At 42.2% G+C, this 17,671-nt stretch overlaps 2 protein-coding genes across 2 annotated transcripts in view; one reads left to right on the forward strand and one right to left on the reverse strand.

Moving 5' to 3' along the window:
* Positions 1–4,708, forward strand: part of Tm2d2 (TM2 domain containing 2) — a 5,337-nt gene extending 629 nt beyond the window's left edge. The window contains exons 2-4 of the mRNA XM_010605056.3: positions 517–604; positions 2,251–2,366; positions 3,940–4,708. Coding sequence (XP_010603358.1) covers positions 517–604; positions 2,251–2,366; positions 3,940–4,153 — 418 coding nt within the window. The 3' untranslated portion in view covers positions 4,154–4,708. The remainder of the gene's footprint in view (positions 1–516; positions 605–2,250; positions 2,367–3,939) is intronic.
* A 1,349-nt stretch (positions 4,709–6,057) lies between these two features.
* The window catches only part of Htra4 (HtrA serine peptidase 4), a 12,146-nt gene continuing 532 nt past the window's right edge, over positions 6,058–17,671 (reverse strand). The window contains exons 2-10 of the mRNA XM_010605197.2: positions 17,556–17,670; positions 17,090–17,189; positions 15,973–16,177; positions 14,790–14,984; positions 14,337–14,369; positions 12,106–12,220; positions 11,672–11,729; positions 11,215–11,310; positions 6,058–7,496 (exon numbers count right to left, since the gene is read on the reverse strand). Coding sequence (XP_010603499.1) covers positions 7,331–7,496; positions 11,215–11,310; positions 11,672–11,729; positions 12,106–12,220; positions 14,337–14,369; positions 14,790–14,984; positions 15,973–16,177; positions 17,090–17,189; positions 17,556–17,670 — 1,083 coding nt within the window. The 3' untranslated portion in view covers positions 6,058–7,330. The remainder of the gene's footprint in view (positions 7,497–11,214; positions 11,311–11,671; positions 11,730–12,105; positions 12,221–14,336; positions 14,370–14,789; positions 14,985–15,972; positions 16,178–17,089; positions 17,190–17,555; position 17,671) is intronic.

Consider the following 17,671-nt stretch of genomic DNA (forward strand, 5'->3'; position numbering starts at 1 on the left):
GGGAGGGGGGGGGGGGGTCCCGAAAGTGGTGTGACAGCATCTGAAGAAGCGTGCCAGGCTGTGGGTACTGAGTGAGGCACAAATTGAATAAATGACTTGCTACAAAAGCAATAGCTGTACCTTTGCAGGATCAAGCCATTTTTTAACATGGGGCTTTGATCGAATAAAGAAACGCGTTTGGGAAAAGCACAGCACTGAAAATCCTTTGGCTTAAATGTTGCTGTCATAGCCTTGCGGTTGATCACCTAGGGGGAGTTGAAACCCTGGCAGAAGTGGAATCCGAGCAGGAACAGGGCTAGAAACACCTCCCCAGCCAAAGGGTCGTTTGGGTGGCTGTTAATGTGACTTGCTGTGCTTCAGGGCCATTGACACCACCACGGGGCTGGAAAAGGGTCTAGGAAGTGAAAATGAGTCCCACAGAACTTAGTCAAGAAACGGCTCGTCTGTTTTGTGTACAACTAAACAGCAGTTTGCAAAGAGGATAATGGTGATCATGATCTGACTGCTGATTTTCAGACCTGACGAATTTATAGTCTGTGATGACCCAGTGGATCATGTTGGAAATTCAACTGCATCCCAGGAACTTGGTTACGGTTGCCTCAAGGTGAGCTTTTTGTTTTGCTCTATAAGCAAACATCCACAGAGCAATAGTAAGGCCAAACGTTGTTACAGAAAAAGATAAGCTCTCACAAAGTGGCACTTTGTAGGAATCTGTCCAAATGACTGTCAGTGGAAATTTACAGCAATCAGTTGCTGAACAAGATACTTAGTATCCTCAGGAAGGAGCAGTTTCTGTGCCGTGTCCCCCCACACACACACACACAGACCATTCTGCCTTCCATTCCTTTGGCCATTGAAAGGGATAGGTTTGAAGCTAAAATGTCACCTGTCCTTCACGGTGTGTCCTTTCCTAAAGAACAAAAGAAGGGCACTTTGTAAAACTGATTACAGGCACTTTTGGGGCAAATCTCTTCTTGCTGCTTTTTTCAGCAGGTTCTGCTGCGTCCTTAGGAAGTTGATAGGGTCTATCAGGATGCGTCTTTGTAAGAGGTTGAAGTAGTCAAGGGAAACTTTTGGCCTCTTGAAATGGAAAGAAGCCATTCGGATCCATAAATAATATCCCTAAACCTAGGTATACACTTATAGTCAGTCTCTGAAACACCAACCTTTGCATCATGATAATGCAAAATTCAAGAGAATTATAGGAAACCATCTTTTGTACTAAATCAGACTCAGGAATATACTTGAAAGTAACAAGCCAGAAGGCAACTCTGACTGAATCATATGTAAAGAAACATTTTAAATACAGTGATACTGATAAAAGCTTGATTAACATTGACTTAACAACTTTAATTAAAACTAACATTTAGTTAACTAAATTAACATTTTAATTAAAAACTAAGTTTATCCTGTTAAGGCAGTCAGATTCAGACCTCACCCAGAACGTCCAAGATTGGCAGTACTGGGGAGGGATTCGGAGTAACCATCCTTATTTTTCCAGTCCCTTCCCTTTGAGCAAGCCTCCAACAAAAACAGTAGTAAAGCACCAATAAGGTGCCAGTAAAAAAGTGTACATCTGTGTTTTCTCTGCTAGCATTCAGTTAAGCAAAGGGTAAGAGGCCCAGGTTTTTCCAAAAATGTTTGCTGGAATTTACATTTACACTGTAGATGGACTATAAACATCTGATAGTCACCTTGTTCATGCCCTAAAGTCTAAGACAGTTGATATTGTTCATTATTTTAATTTTTAAAATTTTTATTAGTCCGTGTTTGCAGTACCTAATGATCATGTGCATGAGAGAGAGATGGTACACATATGTGTACATAACACATCCTAATTCTTTTACTTCCCCTTTAGCTCTACTTATTTATAATGGATATAAAACAGACTTCCAGTTACACAATGACTTTTTAAATACACATTGACTTTTCAAATGTTCCACAGCGTGCTCTTTTTCATGTAATTATAATTAAAGCAGTGTCAATTTCTTTTGAATGCCATTCATTAAATTGATTAAGGGAGGTTTTACTTTATTAATAAAGTGGCTAGTCATAAATGGAGAAAAATGTTTATTTAAAACAATGCCCACTTCGGATGGACTCATTGAAAATCATTGGAAGTATGTCACTGAGCTCTGTGTCTTTGAGCAGAGTATTACCCAACCTTGTCAGAATGTAGTACTCAAACAGCCTTTATCAGTGAGTCTAAAGACGTATTCTGTGTTGCTTGGTTTGGTGATTATTCCACAGTTTGGTGGCCAGGCCTACAGTGACGTGGAACACACTGCTGTCCAGTGTCGAGCCCTAGATGGAATTGAGTGTGCCAGTCATAGGACCTTCCTACGAGAAAACAGACCTTGTATAAAGTAGGTGTTATTCTTTTCTTTGTGTGTGTGTGTGTGTGTGTGTGTGTGTGTGTGTGTGTGTGGTATGTGGAATTAAACCCAGGGCCTCATCCCCAGCTTCTGAATGGGGTAGTTGATACTTGGATGAAGGTAAGAGCTATTTTCATTGTCTTTCTTTGTTGTGACTTTTAAGCGCATAATCCACTGACAGAGCCATAGAGTTATAGAGTAGAGGACCCTCTATCTGTTTCACTAAGAAGGCAAGTTTCTGTGAACATTCAGAATCGATCCCCACGTCCTCAATATGCAGAAATTGTACCAGATGACCTAACTCCCAAAACCTGAAAGACATAAATCCAGTGAAAAATGCCTTACTATTTTAGGAATCAGTATTTCATTATGAAAAGTGAGGATTACTCTAGAAATCAGTTGATCTTCAGTTAAAGGGTTAGGGTCATTTTTGTAACTTGCACTGGAACGCACAGAATTTACTTATATTGTCAGTGAATGGAAAGGGTCCGTGGTTTAGTGGCAGTATTAGCAACTGCATTTAAATGTCTTCATCGTATGAAGGACTGAAGCCTCAGAAAGTCCCTTTAGCTGCCACAAAACAGCAGGAAAGATGTACGGAGATCAGGTGCTCAGTAGGAAAAGCTACATTTCTTAGACGCAAAGGCAGCCAGCCAAGCCTCAAGAAAGAAGCCTGCATATGCACAGGGGATGATGGGAGCTCAAACTCCACTCACACGTCTGTTACACAAATGTGCTTGGTGATTTTTTTTATGCAGTCCACCTCTGCGAAGGTTTTATAGAATTATGATATGTGACATCTTAAAAAATCTGCTTGGGGAGAGTCTGCCCCTCCCGAGCCTGATCAATTCTTAGAGACAGCAAAGAGTGCTGGGCAGGTGTGGTGCACACCTGTAATCCCAGCACATGGGAGGATCACTGAGTAATTCCAGCCTGGGATACTTAGTGAGTTTAACGCCAGCCTGAATTACATAGGGAGATCCTGTTTCAAAAAGAAAACAAAACGAAAAATTTCCTACCTTAGAAATAGCAAAGAACTCAGCCAGGAGCGTGACCTTGACAGGTGCACAAACTAATCCAGACCCGTACTTCCTCAATCTGCCCTGTAACCTTGGGAGAAAACATTCCTCTGCCTTGATCATCCCAGGATCAAGTGCCAGGCAACTAGGGACCACTCCTACAGCCTAGAAGTTGTTGAAATTGCTCAGACTTGCCAGTCCTGAGTTCTTCACCCTCCCCTGCCTTGGCTTTCCTAAAGAAATCCCAATAAAGGCAGTGCCCTAAACTCTCCCCTCATTCTTGCCTTCTCCCCACGCTGGTGTCCCTCCCACATGTCCCTGAAGAGTGGACCATGCCTCCTGCCTCTAATACCCGTGAGTATAATAAACTGGTATTTCTCGTAGTCTCCCTTTTGCTTGACTTTATGACCACACCAACTGAGCATAGAAGGTATGACGCCACAGAGGAACGGTGATACCATTTTTTTCACTTATATTAAAATCATTCATCTTTTAAGTGTTTTTATTTTCCTTAAACATCTTCTCTTTTCATTCCTTTTATCCAGGTATACTGGACACTATTTCATAACTACTTTACTGTACTCCTTCTTCCTGGGATGTTTTGGAGTAGATCGTTTCTGTCTGGGACACACTGGCACAGCAGTTGGGAAGCTACTGACACTTGGAGGACTTGGGATTTGGTGGTTTGTTGACCTGATTTTGCTCATCACTGGAGGGCTAATGCCAAGTGACGGTAGCAACTGGTGCACCATTTACTAAAAAGAGCTGCTGTTACAACCCAGAGAGACAAGTGAGCCTCTGTCTTCTAAACTCATCTCTACAGGCTCAGACTTCTTTGATATCAGACCTGAACATTTCTCTCTTTGGAGGGAATGGGTTTGTAAGAAGAATTCTTTAGACTATGGGATTTTCAATTCAAATCCTACCTTATGGACTGGAAATGACAAGCAAATGGTTTTGTGGGGATCAAATTTGTACCTTTCCTCATGTACAGCGTACAAAGGCTAAGGACTAACACAAACTGCAGATAGATTTCCACATTCTTTATTTCTGTATATTGCTGGTCTTCAGTCCTTTGGAGACGAGAACCCAATACGATAGGCAAAGTGAGTATTGTTATCCATGTGCCTTTTGTGACCCTATTTTCATGCAGAGACGATTCAAACCTGAGCCAGTGAAAATTTTAGCAGAAGTAGACATGGCCTAAAATTCTGACTTTAAAGTAGACATGGCCTGAAATTCTGACTTTAAATTTAAATTGTAGAATAAATTTTGCCAACCTAGAATCCAATACGAGTATTTTCTAGAGGGAAAGTGAAACTCAAAATTATATTTTGTTTTGCTGAAAGTTACTCATCGAAATGAACCACTGTATTAATAAACCCTACATGTTCCAGAGGCAATACATCAGTCCGATAATTCCTTCAATTCAGTTATGTTTTGAATGCTACACCAGACACGAATGAGTTAAGCTATTTCTCTTGGCAGAAATGTCCTATCTAAAAAGTCTGTGTCTTCCAGTTTTTGAAGCCCATGTTATAGGATGATAAAGTAATATAAAAATCATTTTAAAGTTAGGCAAGGTAAAATGAGAACCACCATGCCTTTGGAAAGAAAAACATATTCCTACTTAAAAGACATCAAATATTAGGAGAATTAGGATGTGATTTATGAGAGCAAGGAAAAACTAAACATTCTCTCAAAATAAGCATGACAGTAAAAGCTCTTACAGTGGGCTACAGCAAGCAGAAAGGGATACATTTAAGCTTTTGCACTCCCAAGTCCCTGGGAGTAAAAAGAAATTTTCCCGATTGTACATGGTTTTAAAAACCCAGTTCACATCCTTTTCAATTGAAAAGAACTATTAAGTATAAAATAAAAAGTAGACTTTGTATACAAGTCAAACCTAGAGCCTACTATTCAGAATAATTTACAACAGGGCTGGGGCTGTAGTTTAGCATGTGCAAGCCCTGGATTTGATCCCCTGTAAAAAAAAAAAAAAAAAAAAGGAATAACACAAAATCCAGAAATACTCAAGGAAGAATTCTGTTTACTCTCATAATAACTGACTTAAAGACCAAGAATCACAGTTAGAATAACTTCCCTGAAAATGTTCTATCATTTTCCTAAAAGTTTCTAGTTTATCATGCCTGGTATGATCAACTCTTCTATTACTAGAGGTAGCATTGCAGAAAAAATTGAAACAGTTTACTTTGTTCCATCTTAAAAATTCTGTGCCATACTGACTTTGCTTTGTTTTGTTTATGCTTCTTATTTGTTTAGTTTTTTGTTTCAGTACTGGGGATTGAACTCGGGACCTTGCACTTGTGAGGCAAGCAGTGGAACCACTGAGCTAAATCTTAGCTTACTACACTGACTTTAACCTTGCTTATAACAGTATTTGGTGGCAGATTCTCAATCCATATTCTCTATGCCCTAGGCAATATTTTTAATACTTTTAGTTGTTATGGATCATGAAGAAACTGGACCCTCTCCTCAGATAAATATACATACATATGAAATTCTGTGTAGAATTTAATGAAGGTTCAAAGTTACCATATTGCGTGTGTGTGTGTGTGTGTGTGTGTGTGTGTGTGTGTTTTGCGGTACCAGGTATCGAACTCAGGACCTTGTGCTTGCAAGGCAGGCAACAGAACCACTGAGCTAAATCCCTAGCCCCCAAAGTTACCATATTAAAAAAATATATATTACTTTTGGCATAGGTGGATAGCTCTTGCCTAGTATGTACAAGGCCCTGTATTTGATCTGTAGACCAATACAAAAAAACAAAAACAACAAAGCACTTCATTTTTAGGGGAAGTTTGAAAAACAGGAACTAATAATTCCGAATAAGATACTACTTTTAACCTATAAACCTGCCTCGTCTCACACACACACAAAAAAAACTATTCCCTAAAAATGTTTGCACACACCATCAAAAGCTACTTTGTTAGCCAGACACCATGACACATGCCTGTACCAGCTACTTTGGAGTAGCTACTATGGGCCCAACCCAGGTGACCTAGTGAGACGCTGTCTTAAGTTAAAAAGAGCTAGGGAGGTAGTTCAGTGTTAGAGTGCCCCTGGGTTCAAGCCCCCCATAAAAAAAGAAAAGAAAGAAAAATTTATTTTCTTGAAAAAATGAACTTTGAAATCATTGTTATTGCCAGGAAAAACTCCAGTAAAAAAACTTAAAAGTCTGTACATTTTCACAAAACTATTTTGTTAGAAGCCCTGTTGGTTACTAAAGTTATTTCTACTGCTAGACTGATAATTTGAGAGTCATTAGTAATACTCTTGTGTGACAATCCCCCATTATTAAGTTTTGACTTAACCTTCTAAATAGCACTTTTTTTTTTTGGTACCAGGAATTGAACTCAAGACCTTGCACTTGTGAGGCAGGCAGCAGAACCACTGAGCTAAATCCCCAGCCCCTTAACTTCTAAATAATGTCCACAAACTTTGGTCAAATGTGATAAAACCTGGAAAACTGACTAAAGAAAGCAGTAATATTAAAATATTTTACACCCTGAGCTCAGGTTGTTTCTTAGTATTTGGTGAATAGATCAATTTGTCTATGTGTGTGTTATATCTCGCTTGTGGTTGTAAGATAAGACTTAAAATAATGAAGTGTCTCTCTGTCAAGGTTTTATTAGAAACTGTGCCTGCTTTTTAGTTGTCTCCTTTCTGTAAATAAAATTTTATCAACTCAAGACTTTGTGGCACGATGTCCTTCTACTTGGCTTACAAAGGCTATTGTGCAGCAGAGTGGCTCCCCGAGCCTGGCAATGCCGGCCCTGTGTGTATGCATTTAATTAGACATCATTTTTCTTAATGAGAAAGAGCTCCAGAAACCCCTGCCATCTTCAGTACATCTTCCATACAAACCAGGCAATAAAACTTTGGTTTTGTTAAATGTCTTCTAAAGCAAGACGCTTAACTGATTATGTCGGGTGTGACTGTGAGAAACAAGGTTTGACTCCCTCGACGCACGATAATGGAAAGGGAAGCATTGTCTTTAACAGCTTCAATGACATCGGCTGTGGTAAAAACTGGCTGCCCATTGATGCTGACAATCACATCATGGTCTCTCAACCCAGAGCTGAGAAGGAAGAAAAAAAATGAAACCGTGAAGTTTTAAGAGTTCTACTCCTCCCCATCTAGAATGTAAAACCTCTTTCAGTACTGTTTTGCTGGTGTTAAATATATAAACAGATACAACCTTAATCCAAATATGATAGCTCTTCTAAAATATACTACAAGGCCGGGTGTGGTGGCGCATGCCTGTAATCCCAGCACTCGGGAGGCTGAGGCAGGAGGATCACTGTGAGTTCGAGACCAGCCTGGGCTACATAGTGAGTTCCAGGTCAGTTTCAACTACCTAGTGAGACCCTGTCTCAAAAAAAAAAAAAAAAAGATGCTACAAAATCATCTGGAGGACAACAATCCTATTTACCTTTATAAAATTAATAGACTTTGACAATCATATAAGAAGTTTACACCACCCAAATTTTGGACCTGGTTTGGAATGGAGAGCTTCATTTTTAACGTCTGTTCGTCTCTGACCTCTCTCTACTTCAAGCACATTCCCAGACTGACCAGCAAAAGTACAAAGCCTGAGCAGTACATTTTTCCTCTACAGCTGTACTCTGATCAGTTTGATTCAGGTGTCCCACAGTTTAAAAGAACTGAAGAACGTGCTGAGCTGCATTACAGAAATGCTGCTTCCAGGAGATAAAAAGTGACTCTCAACCTTCCAAGTCTACATATCTGAACCTTTGATTCTAGGCTCCTTTTTCCAAAAGTTGTGATTCTATTCAGTCAGTCTCCAATACATTTGCTTCATACAGAATGTATATTCTAGAAACAAAAGCAGTTCCAAATAATATATTCTGCAATAAACACATAGCCAGGCTGATGGTTTGTCTTAAAGGTGAAAACATGCTGGAAGAGAGCCATTAAATTAAATGACTCAAGAAGAAACCTGATTAAGGAGCATAGAACATGTGTGCACGCACACACACACACACACACACACACACACACACAGTGCAGTAGAATTACCAAGATATGTGGAGTTCAAAAAGGAAATAGGAAGAGTGTATATTCACCATGCACAAGGCCCTGGGTTCAATCCTCAGCATCAAAAAAAAAAAAAAAAAAAGGAAATTTAAACAAGCAGATGTGAAGAGAAGCAACTATAGAGCTACATTCAGGAAAGGTCTTGAGAACAAGGACAGTTTAGTAGAATGATTTAGAACTGTCTGCACAAAGAGCTTAATTCATAGCAGTTCTATGCATAGGAAAAGAGAACAAGAAAGAAACCTGCAAGTTACTACTTTATACCCACTACATACCAAATGACTAGGCTCAGATGAAATAAATGACCTTTCCTGGGTCACACAACTCCTAAGAGGTGAAAGTAGGATATGACCCTGGCTTTTAAGGCTTGAAAATTCATTGCTTTGCCACTAAATCACTCTGCCTCTCAAAAACAAAAAAAAGCAAGGCAACAGAGGGTTTCAGCCAGGGGCCACATTTCTCTGACCCACAGCGTAACTTTCTAAGTTCCCCATTCTATAACACAGCTGCTCCCTCACAAAACTACCTCCATCATAAGACTGTTGGGCTCAAACAAGTGTATAAAATACTTTAAATTGTGCCTGGCATACAGTAAATGCTTTCTAAGTGCCAGCTGTTAAACTGTAATTATTGTTATTATCATTATCATCAGATGTAAGAGCAAAAGGCAGAAAGCCTGGGTATCCACACCTCAGTGACTTCCAGAAGTAATTCTCAGTCCTAAAACCTACAAAGCACCTGGGGATCTTGCTAAAAGCCCAGGTTCTAGCTGGGGATGTAGCTCAGCAGGAGATCTCTTGCTTAGCATGTGCCGGGCCGTGTTTGATCCTCAACACCACAAAGCAGGTGCAGATTCTAATTCAGTGAATGCCAAGTAGGGCATGCGATTTGACCCTCTCACCAGCTCCGCTGATGCTAATGGCCTGATTATACACCATATTTTGAGTAGCAACAACTTAGCTGAAAGCAGTCATTTTGACCTTTGACAAGAAGTTAAAAAGCTACAGGTGAGAGTAGGGGTAGAAATCAGGACCAGAACCAGGAAAGCCCATAACAAGCCAACTTCAGTAAAGCGAGATCTAACATTTAGCCATACCGAATAGACGGTACCTATGATTTCTTTCCACCTGTGAGAAAGCTGTATTCTAAATAGATTACGAGATCTTGAAAAATAAAAATGGTGAAAGAAAGATAATGAAAAAGTGAGAGACCAAGGAGAATAATATATATATATATAGGACAAGCCACCTCTTCCCTACTATTAAATGTTCTAAAACAACAGCAAAGTCAACTGGAAAACCTTCCATGGGGGCTGTTCTGGCCTTGAGTTTATGACACAAGTCTCAGCACTGCCCTCTGTCATCTAGAGCTCAAAGTAAAAGGTGTTTTAAAAGATCTACAATACATACAAACAGTGTTAGGCAGATACTTAGACATTAGCTGGCCCAAGTGACAATATATATCCAAAATAGTATGTGCCAATTAGTTAAATGAAGAAACAGTGACCTCAGGGTATAACGCAATTTTAATAATTTCTTAAATCTCAGACCCAAAGATACATGACCGCTATTTCTGGAGCAAGGCCTATGGCATACCCGGTTGCCATCATAACCTACAGCCCTCAGTGAGTAAGACGGGTAAGTCAGATGGGGCTAGGAATGTAACTGAGCAGCAGAGCACCCGCCTAGCGCGTGACCCCGGGCTCGCTCCTCACCACTACAAAACATCTGTTAATTCCTAGTAAAATTAATTTAAACTGTTGTCACATCAGTACCGTCCCATAAAAATATAATGCAAACAGGGCTGGGGATATAGCTCAGTGGTGCCGTGCCTGCCTCGCAAGCGCAAGGTCCCGAGTTTGATATTCAGTACCCGCAAAAAGAGAAAGAAATATAATGCAAGCCATATATGACATTTTAAATTTTCTAATGCCACCTTTTAAAAAAATTTAAATAGATGAAATAAATTTGTAATGATAATGTATCTTATTTAACTGAATGTCATTCTTATTTTAACATGTAACAAGCATTCTGCGATTTTTACATGCTTTGCTTTGCATGAGTCTTTGAAATCCACTTGAAAAAATACATGCCTAATAAGGTATTATATAATGATGCTATCTTACATAATGCAAGGATTAAAGTTAAAGACAGTCTTTCTAAAACCAAAAGGGAAATGGGAAAATATTATGCACTACTCTTGGGCTTTTTTCATTCAGTCGATTAAAATTAAATTTTAAATTCAGTTCCCAAATGTCGCGGTTTCTACCTAGATGTCCCCAGAGCCTCATGCACTCATAGGCGGGGCTTTTGAAAGGTGATTAGCTCGCAGGGGTCTACGGATAAACGTGCTGTTAGGAAGAAGGACCCGACCCGAAGAGGCAGATCACGGGAGGCATGACCCGGAAAGACGTCTCTCCCTCCTCTCAGCTTCCTGGCCGCCGTGACAAGAGCAGCTGTCCTCAGCCACAGCCTTTCCCTCTCCTGGAGTCAGCCAGCCGTGGACTGCAGCCTGAGCCAAATGAACCTCTCCTCCCTTGAGGTTTGGGTGTCAAGTATTGTGTCCCAGCAACAAGAAAGTGACTAAGACATTGAGTCAATCTGGCCCCATTTCAGGTGCTCGGTACACTGTGTGCAGACAGTGTCCAAGGAAATGGGCAGAGCAAGTCTAGAACCTTCAGGCATTCACTACGCACACATTCAGAAAGAATGCAGAGCTCTGGAAAGACCTGCACTGACCTCTCAGCAGCTGTTCCTCGAATCACTTCATACACAAAAACCCCAGAGCTCACATCAGGGAAATCTGGATCTTGCCTTTTCATTTCTTGAAGAAGGCTAGGAGAAGCACGGAGGTTAACACACACATGAAGTCACCTGAGCTCTGGTAAAAGCTGGAACTCTGTCTGCTTTGCTCAAGGCTCACAGGCACCCAGGACAATCGTCTGCTCTGGGTACAGTGTGATCCTCTACGTTAAAGGCTAGAGCCACGGGACGTGATTCAGTACACGCCAGCGAAAGGTGCTCTTTCACAGTGAGGGCTGCTGGAGGCTGAGTGGGGCACACATCCTGTGGCAAACAGAGCCCTTGGTCACGAGGGTGCTTCACTGCATTCAAATGCAGTGACTTTTCTGTCCAAATCATCTTGCTATGACTTGCCTCAGAAAAACCACCCAGACACAGTCAAAGTCAGACTTACTTCAAAGAGAGGGGCAGCATTCGCATGCCCAGATATTTCTTCTGCAAAGGAGCCTTGCCTGGAAAGGAAAAGTATAATAATGCGTGACTAACAATAAAACTTCTTTCCTTTTGGCACAGCTTAAAAGACAGCCAAGTCCCAGAGTCTCTTTATGATCGTAGCAGTTGCCCTTTCAGTCTACCTGCCATGAACTGCACGCTTCACAGAACCTCCGTCATCAGCACAAACGCACCTCCTGCCACCAGCCCATCCAAGGACTTCTGGGTACCTCTCGTGCCTGGTTTTGTGCCCAGTCCCCGTACTGCCACCCAAACAACCGATACAGAAGCTGAGAATCAATGACCCAACCCTGTACAGAATTCAAACCCTGGTCTCAAAAGATGGAGCGCTCCTGAGCACTGCAAGAGGGGACCAAACACCCCCGCTCCGTTCACCTTTCGACTGGCGCTCGTGGTATTCTGCCAAGAACTGCCTAATGCGATCGGAGGGGATCGCAAAGGAGATTCCTGCGGTCACCTTCAGCGAGTTTATGCCAATCACATCACCATCCTGGTGGGGGAGGAAACATCATCCAGTCACGAAGCTTTGCAAACTGAGCCATGCAACGGCAGAACAAGCAGAGGAAGGACTGGAGCTCGTCATTTAGGGTCAGAGAACAAGGGCTTCTTCAGGAGAGAGCGTGGATGCTACTTTACGGGTGATTAGTGTGCTGGGGTGGGGAGGAAAGAGGGGAATGGGTGCAAAGCTATCTTTTCTCCGGGGCCAGCATCCCGAGATTTTTCCTCTTTTAATCTTTAACTCATTTTTTTCCTCCAGTAAATTCTACTGATTTTTTAAAAGTAACCCACAGTTTGTATTTTAATACAAATAAAAGGAAAAGGAACATTTGCCTTTTTGTTGCTTAAACGAAACACAGAAAAGACAAAAAGCTGTTAGATGTTTAGCAACACTTCAGTGAACGTATTCAAGAAAATTAGCAAAACTGATCTGAGGGAACTAAGGCCAGCCAAGTTAATGCTATGAGGTAGAAATACTTTTCTTCTCATGCGCTTCGTCATCCTTTAGCTTTTATTAGGTAGTGGAAAGGACAGAAAAGATTCTGATCATATTAAGATACAGATTATAATGCAGAAGTTCTGCACTATGGCTTGAAAGTCCGCATTTCAGCCCTGCTCTTAGGGAACTCACTGTCTAATTGAGAAGGTGGCACAAAAACTTGTCTGCAATGTTACTAGTAAAATGGACTCAATAATCTTACTTATAGTTAAGCTTCTTAAAAAGCAAATGTAGCCAGGAGTCAAGGCACATGCGTGTAATCTCAGCTACGTAAGAGGCTAAGGCAAGAGGATTGAAAGTTTGAAACGAGCCCAGGGAATTAGCAAGATTGTCTTTCAAAATAAAATAAAAAGTGCTAGAGATGTGTCTCAGTGGTAGAGTGCTTGTCTAGCAATCACAAGGCCCTGGGTTCAAGTTCCAGTACTGCTAATAATGATGATGACGGTGGTGATAATGCAACTATAATATTTACAGAAAAAACAAAATCAATGAGTTCCAAGGGACACAGAAAGCAGGAGTCAAACTGCATTGCATTTTTCTGCTTTCACATGTATTTGAGCAACTAGAAACACTGACATTTCCACTACAGATTCTACATAAAATAGAAGAAACATGTATTATGTACCAATTCCCCACGATGAATGTAATCATTAGTAATCATTATTACTGCAAGCATGTACTAATAAAAAGTAGTAGAGCTGGGCGTGGTGGCACACGCCTGTAATCCCAGCACTCGGGAGGCTGAGGCGGGAGGATCGCTGTGAGTTCTAGACCAGCCTGGGCTACACAGTGAGTTCGGAGCAGTCTGAACTACATAGGGAGACCCTGTCTCAAAAAACAAACAAAATAAATAAAATGAAATAAAATAATAAAAAATAAAATAATAAAAAATAAAATAATAAAAAATAAAATAATAAAAAATAAAATAATAAAAAATAAAATAATAAAAAATAAAATAATAAAAAATAAAATAATAAAAAATAAAAGTATTCAATATTTTTAAATTTTTAAAAATTAAAAAAATACATGACAGAACAATGGATTCTGGTACTGATGTTTCATCATCTATAAGCAGGTCAAGACTGAAAGCACAGACAGTCCTCATTAAATAAGAAGCATTCTAAATTTTTTTTTGGTACTAAGGATCGAACTTAGGACCTTGTGCTTATGAGGCAGGCAGCAGCACCACTGAGCTAAATCTACAGCCCAATAAGAAGTATTCTTACATGAGAAATGCTTCTCCATACACAGCCTCTCCATACAAGGGATCTTCAAGGATATACATTACAAGGAACACTGGGTCATTTGGCATAAATCTGGGCTTTAAATTCAGGGCTTTTGCTGATGGCTCAATACCAAACAAACCATGCTGATGAGGAATACTTTCAAGAAAAACAGAGCCTTATGCTCTCAGACGAGATCACACACCAGGATGATATATTCACCATACATGTTGCCTTTTCCCCTAACCATTTAGTTAAGATCCTAGAATAGAAAAGTCTCATTCCCCAGCTCTACACAGGAGGGTATTCAAGTTTGTAGTACAGAATTTGGAAAACCTCTGAAAGTTAGGAAGAAACCTGAAACAGCAAGGAAAATGTCTACTTACCAAGTTCACCAGAGGCCCCCCAGAATTCCCGTGCTAAAGACACAAGTTGAAAAAGCCGTCAGTAAAGCCAATGAATACATTCTTCCATGTCATTTAAACACAGTTCCCACTGAGCTTTACCTGTTCTAGTGCGCTGTTCTTCCCCCAAGGCAGACAAAATGTTGCCACTCATCATTATCAATTCTGAAGTCAGTGTAGATAAAGACCAACTGCAAAAGGACCCTACATTCTACAGCAGCGGTGACCTCCACGATAGACTCTGAGGAGAGCCCGTCCAAAAGTAAAGATGGCAATTATCCCATCAAACAGGCTCAACTTGAGCAATGACGTGTCCATTCTTCTCATGGGGACATAACTGCCCTTCAGACCCGCCCAAAGGTCAAAAGAAAGTTTCCTCCTCACTGTACACGACCAGTATCTTTGGGCTGAGAACAGACCTCCTCCGTGACTTACATTAATGATGGCATCAGTCTGGATATAGTCTATGTCTGAATCCTTCAGCCCCAGCTCTTTGCCCCCTCGCTGTGTGGTGCTGACGATCCCTGCAGTCACTGTGTTCTGCAGAGAAAATGGGCTGCCCAAGGCCACCACGAACTCTCCAGCCCGAAGATCAGATGATCTTCCCAGCAACAAAACAGGGAGGTCAGTCTACACAAGGGCAGGGAAGAGTGAGGAGGACAGAAGGATAAGGAGAGAAATCAGGACCAAATGCACGGAATGTTTAAATGTAACAAATGTATGATGATATCTCTTACTTCAGCACTTATCTAAAAAGTACCACCCCACCCACACCCACACACCCAGTCTACAGCTGCTTCTTCCTCCCAGTCCAACTACTACCAAGCTCTCACTTGTTAAGATGATTAAGACCACCTCTAAAATTGAAAATGGTTACTTCATAGAAATTAATATTAGTAAACCACCGATGCAGTAACTGATAACGCTAAATTGACGTTAGCAATTCACTTAATACCATTATAGCTCAAAAGTTTACAAAGTGAAGAAACCACAAGTAGGAAGGAGATCAGCCAGAGCAGCACTGCTCAAACTGTACTGTGCACATGAAACAGCAGGGTCTTATCAAAATGCAGGTTTGAGTCAGCAGACCTGGATGGACTCTGAGGTTCTGTATTTCTTGGGGGGGGCGGACTGCGGATCGAACTCAGGTCCTTGCGCTTGCGAGGCAGGCAGTGGAACCACGGAGCTAAATCCCCAGCCCCGAGGTTCTGCATTTCTAAAAAGCTTTCAGATGGCATATCCATCCCGCTGGTGTGCAGCCCACACCTGACGTTGGAAAGACCTCAAAGTGTTCCTTAGCAGCTCTGAGCCCATTGCACCAATTTCTGCTATCTGAAGCAGAGAAATGGCTTTTCCCAGAAGTGGCATCTGCTGAAGGGGAAGAGAGCGAGGAGGGAGGAGGGGAGAGGAAGAAAGACGGTAGGAAGGAAGAGGAGGAGACTACTGGGAAATGAATAGAAATTGTCAGGGATATACAAACAGGCATGGAAGAAAACGAGAGAGTGAAGGACAGAAACACACTTGACAGAAAAGAGCTGGTGTGGATGTGGAGTGGGAAAGTTCAGCAAACGTGAAAATCCTCAATAAACAGAGTCTAATTAAACCCCAAGGAACTCACATTTGGCTCAATCTTAATCAGGGCAAGGTCGGATTTATGGTCAATGTCCTTGACGGTGGCTTCATACTGGACCCCACTCTGGAGCTCCACCTGGATGCGCTGCTGGTTAGTGAGCACATGCGCACTAGTAACAATAAGCCCATCCTCAGACACTATGAACCCAGAGCCACTGGATGTGGGGAGGTCCCTGCTGCCGAGGTGTGACCTGTCTCCAAAGGACAACAGTATAAATAGAAGGGGCTTCACCGCCTGTGAGTCATGAGCCCCCACATGGAGTGAACACAGCCTCTTACACCTCTATCAGACACTGTACAGTACTTTCCCTGTGTTTTCAGCTTCTCCACGTACAAATGACCGCAGGTGCCTTGCCCTGACCTTCTCCCACCAGGGCTCCACCTCTCCTCTTCCAGAGCTGCTCGGTGCAGCAATCTGTGAGTCCTCTGCTACAAAGAGGCCAACTGTAATCCCAATACTCTGGGTAAAAGTGGTACCACTACGTAAAGGACCCAGGGAGGGTCTGACCTACTTTCCAATATCAACTGGCCCTCTGACACAGGAAAATTAATCCTCCTCTTTGGGTCTGAATCTCTTTGCATGCAAACCAGGAATGGAGCTGGTTAGGATCACCAAGGTGCCTACCAGCTCCTACATCTGGCCTTCACTTTTGTCTGTGAGAAATGAAGGCAAAAGAAACCCAGCCACCTAAGTGCACAAGAGCAACTCGGATTTGGAAGCCAGAACCTTTTTCGCCTCTGTTCTTGGTTTTTTTGTTTGTTTGTTTTCTCTCTCTTTTCAGTACCTGCTATCGAACTCAGGACCCTGCAATTTGGAGGCAAGCACAGTGCCACTGAGCTAAATCCCTGGCCCCGTGCCTCCGCTCTCTAAAGCACCTTGCACAGATTTTCCTCCATCATTTCTGGGGATCAGTTGAGCTACAACACCACTGTTCACGCGCGCACTGAGCTACATCCCCCGCAATCTCTTTGAGCCTGGGATCCCTTCACAGAGGCTTTTAGGGATTTGGGGGTTCAATGATGCTTGCAAAGGACCTGGAACAGACGGGGGAGGCTGACCTCTGAAGCGTCCGGCTGGGGTAGTCTTCCTCCTGCTACTTTACCTGCGGAACAGCTGCAAGTGAACCACAGCGGGCGCCACCTTCTCCACCACCTCGGCGATGAAGTTGTACTTGCTCCGGAGCCAGCCTACTCTGCGGGCGCCTGTGAAGAAAGCTCGGAGCTGGGTTGGGGCCGGCAGCCTCCCTCCGACCGCAGCAGGGGTCAGTCTCGGACCTCTCTCTCTCGTCTGTCTCCCCTTCCTCCCCTCTTTCCCTCTCCTTCGCCCATCAGGCTCCCCCTGTCTCTGAGAAGCTGACCGGTCAGACCAGGTGAAATCAATTTTAAAAGGAAGCGTATTCAAAAGAAGAATGGGGAGATAAATATAAAGTATTATGTATCATAAAAACATACCAATAAAAATAAATGCACGTAGGAAGTATTTGGCCCATAATAAAGGGTATCAAGCGCACAAATAAATGAATGAAAAACGTGAGGGGAACCGAGCGGCAGCCGGTAAAGGGCACTTACCGGGGAAGAAAGAAAAGCAAAAACAACTTAACCGAAGGGCTGCATCTGGGCAAACGAAGCAGCGAGGAGCCCGGCGAAGTGCTCCCTGGAAACGGCGGCCCGCCCCGGCCCCGGAA

This window comes from Fukomys damarensis, unplaced genomic scaffold (assembly GCF_012274545.1).
Source record: "Fukomys damarensis isolate Sample0158 unplaced genomic scaffold, DMR_v1.0_HiC HiC_scaffold_18, whole genome shotgun sequence".
Lineage (NCBI taxonomy): Eukaryota > Metazoa > Chordata > Mammalia > Rodentia > Bathyergidae > Fukomys > Fukomys damarensis.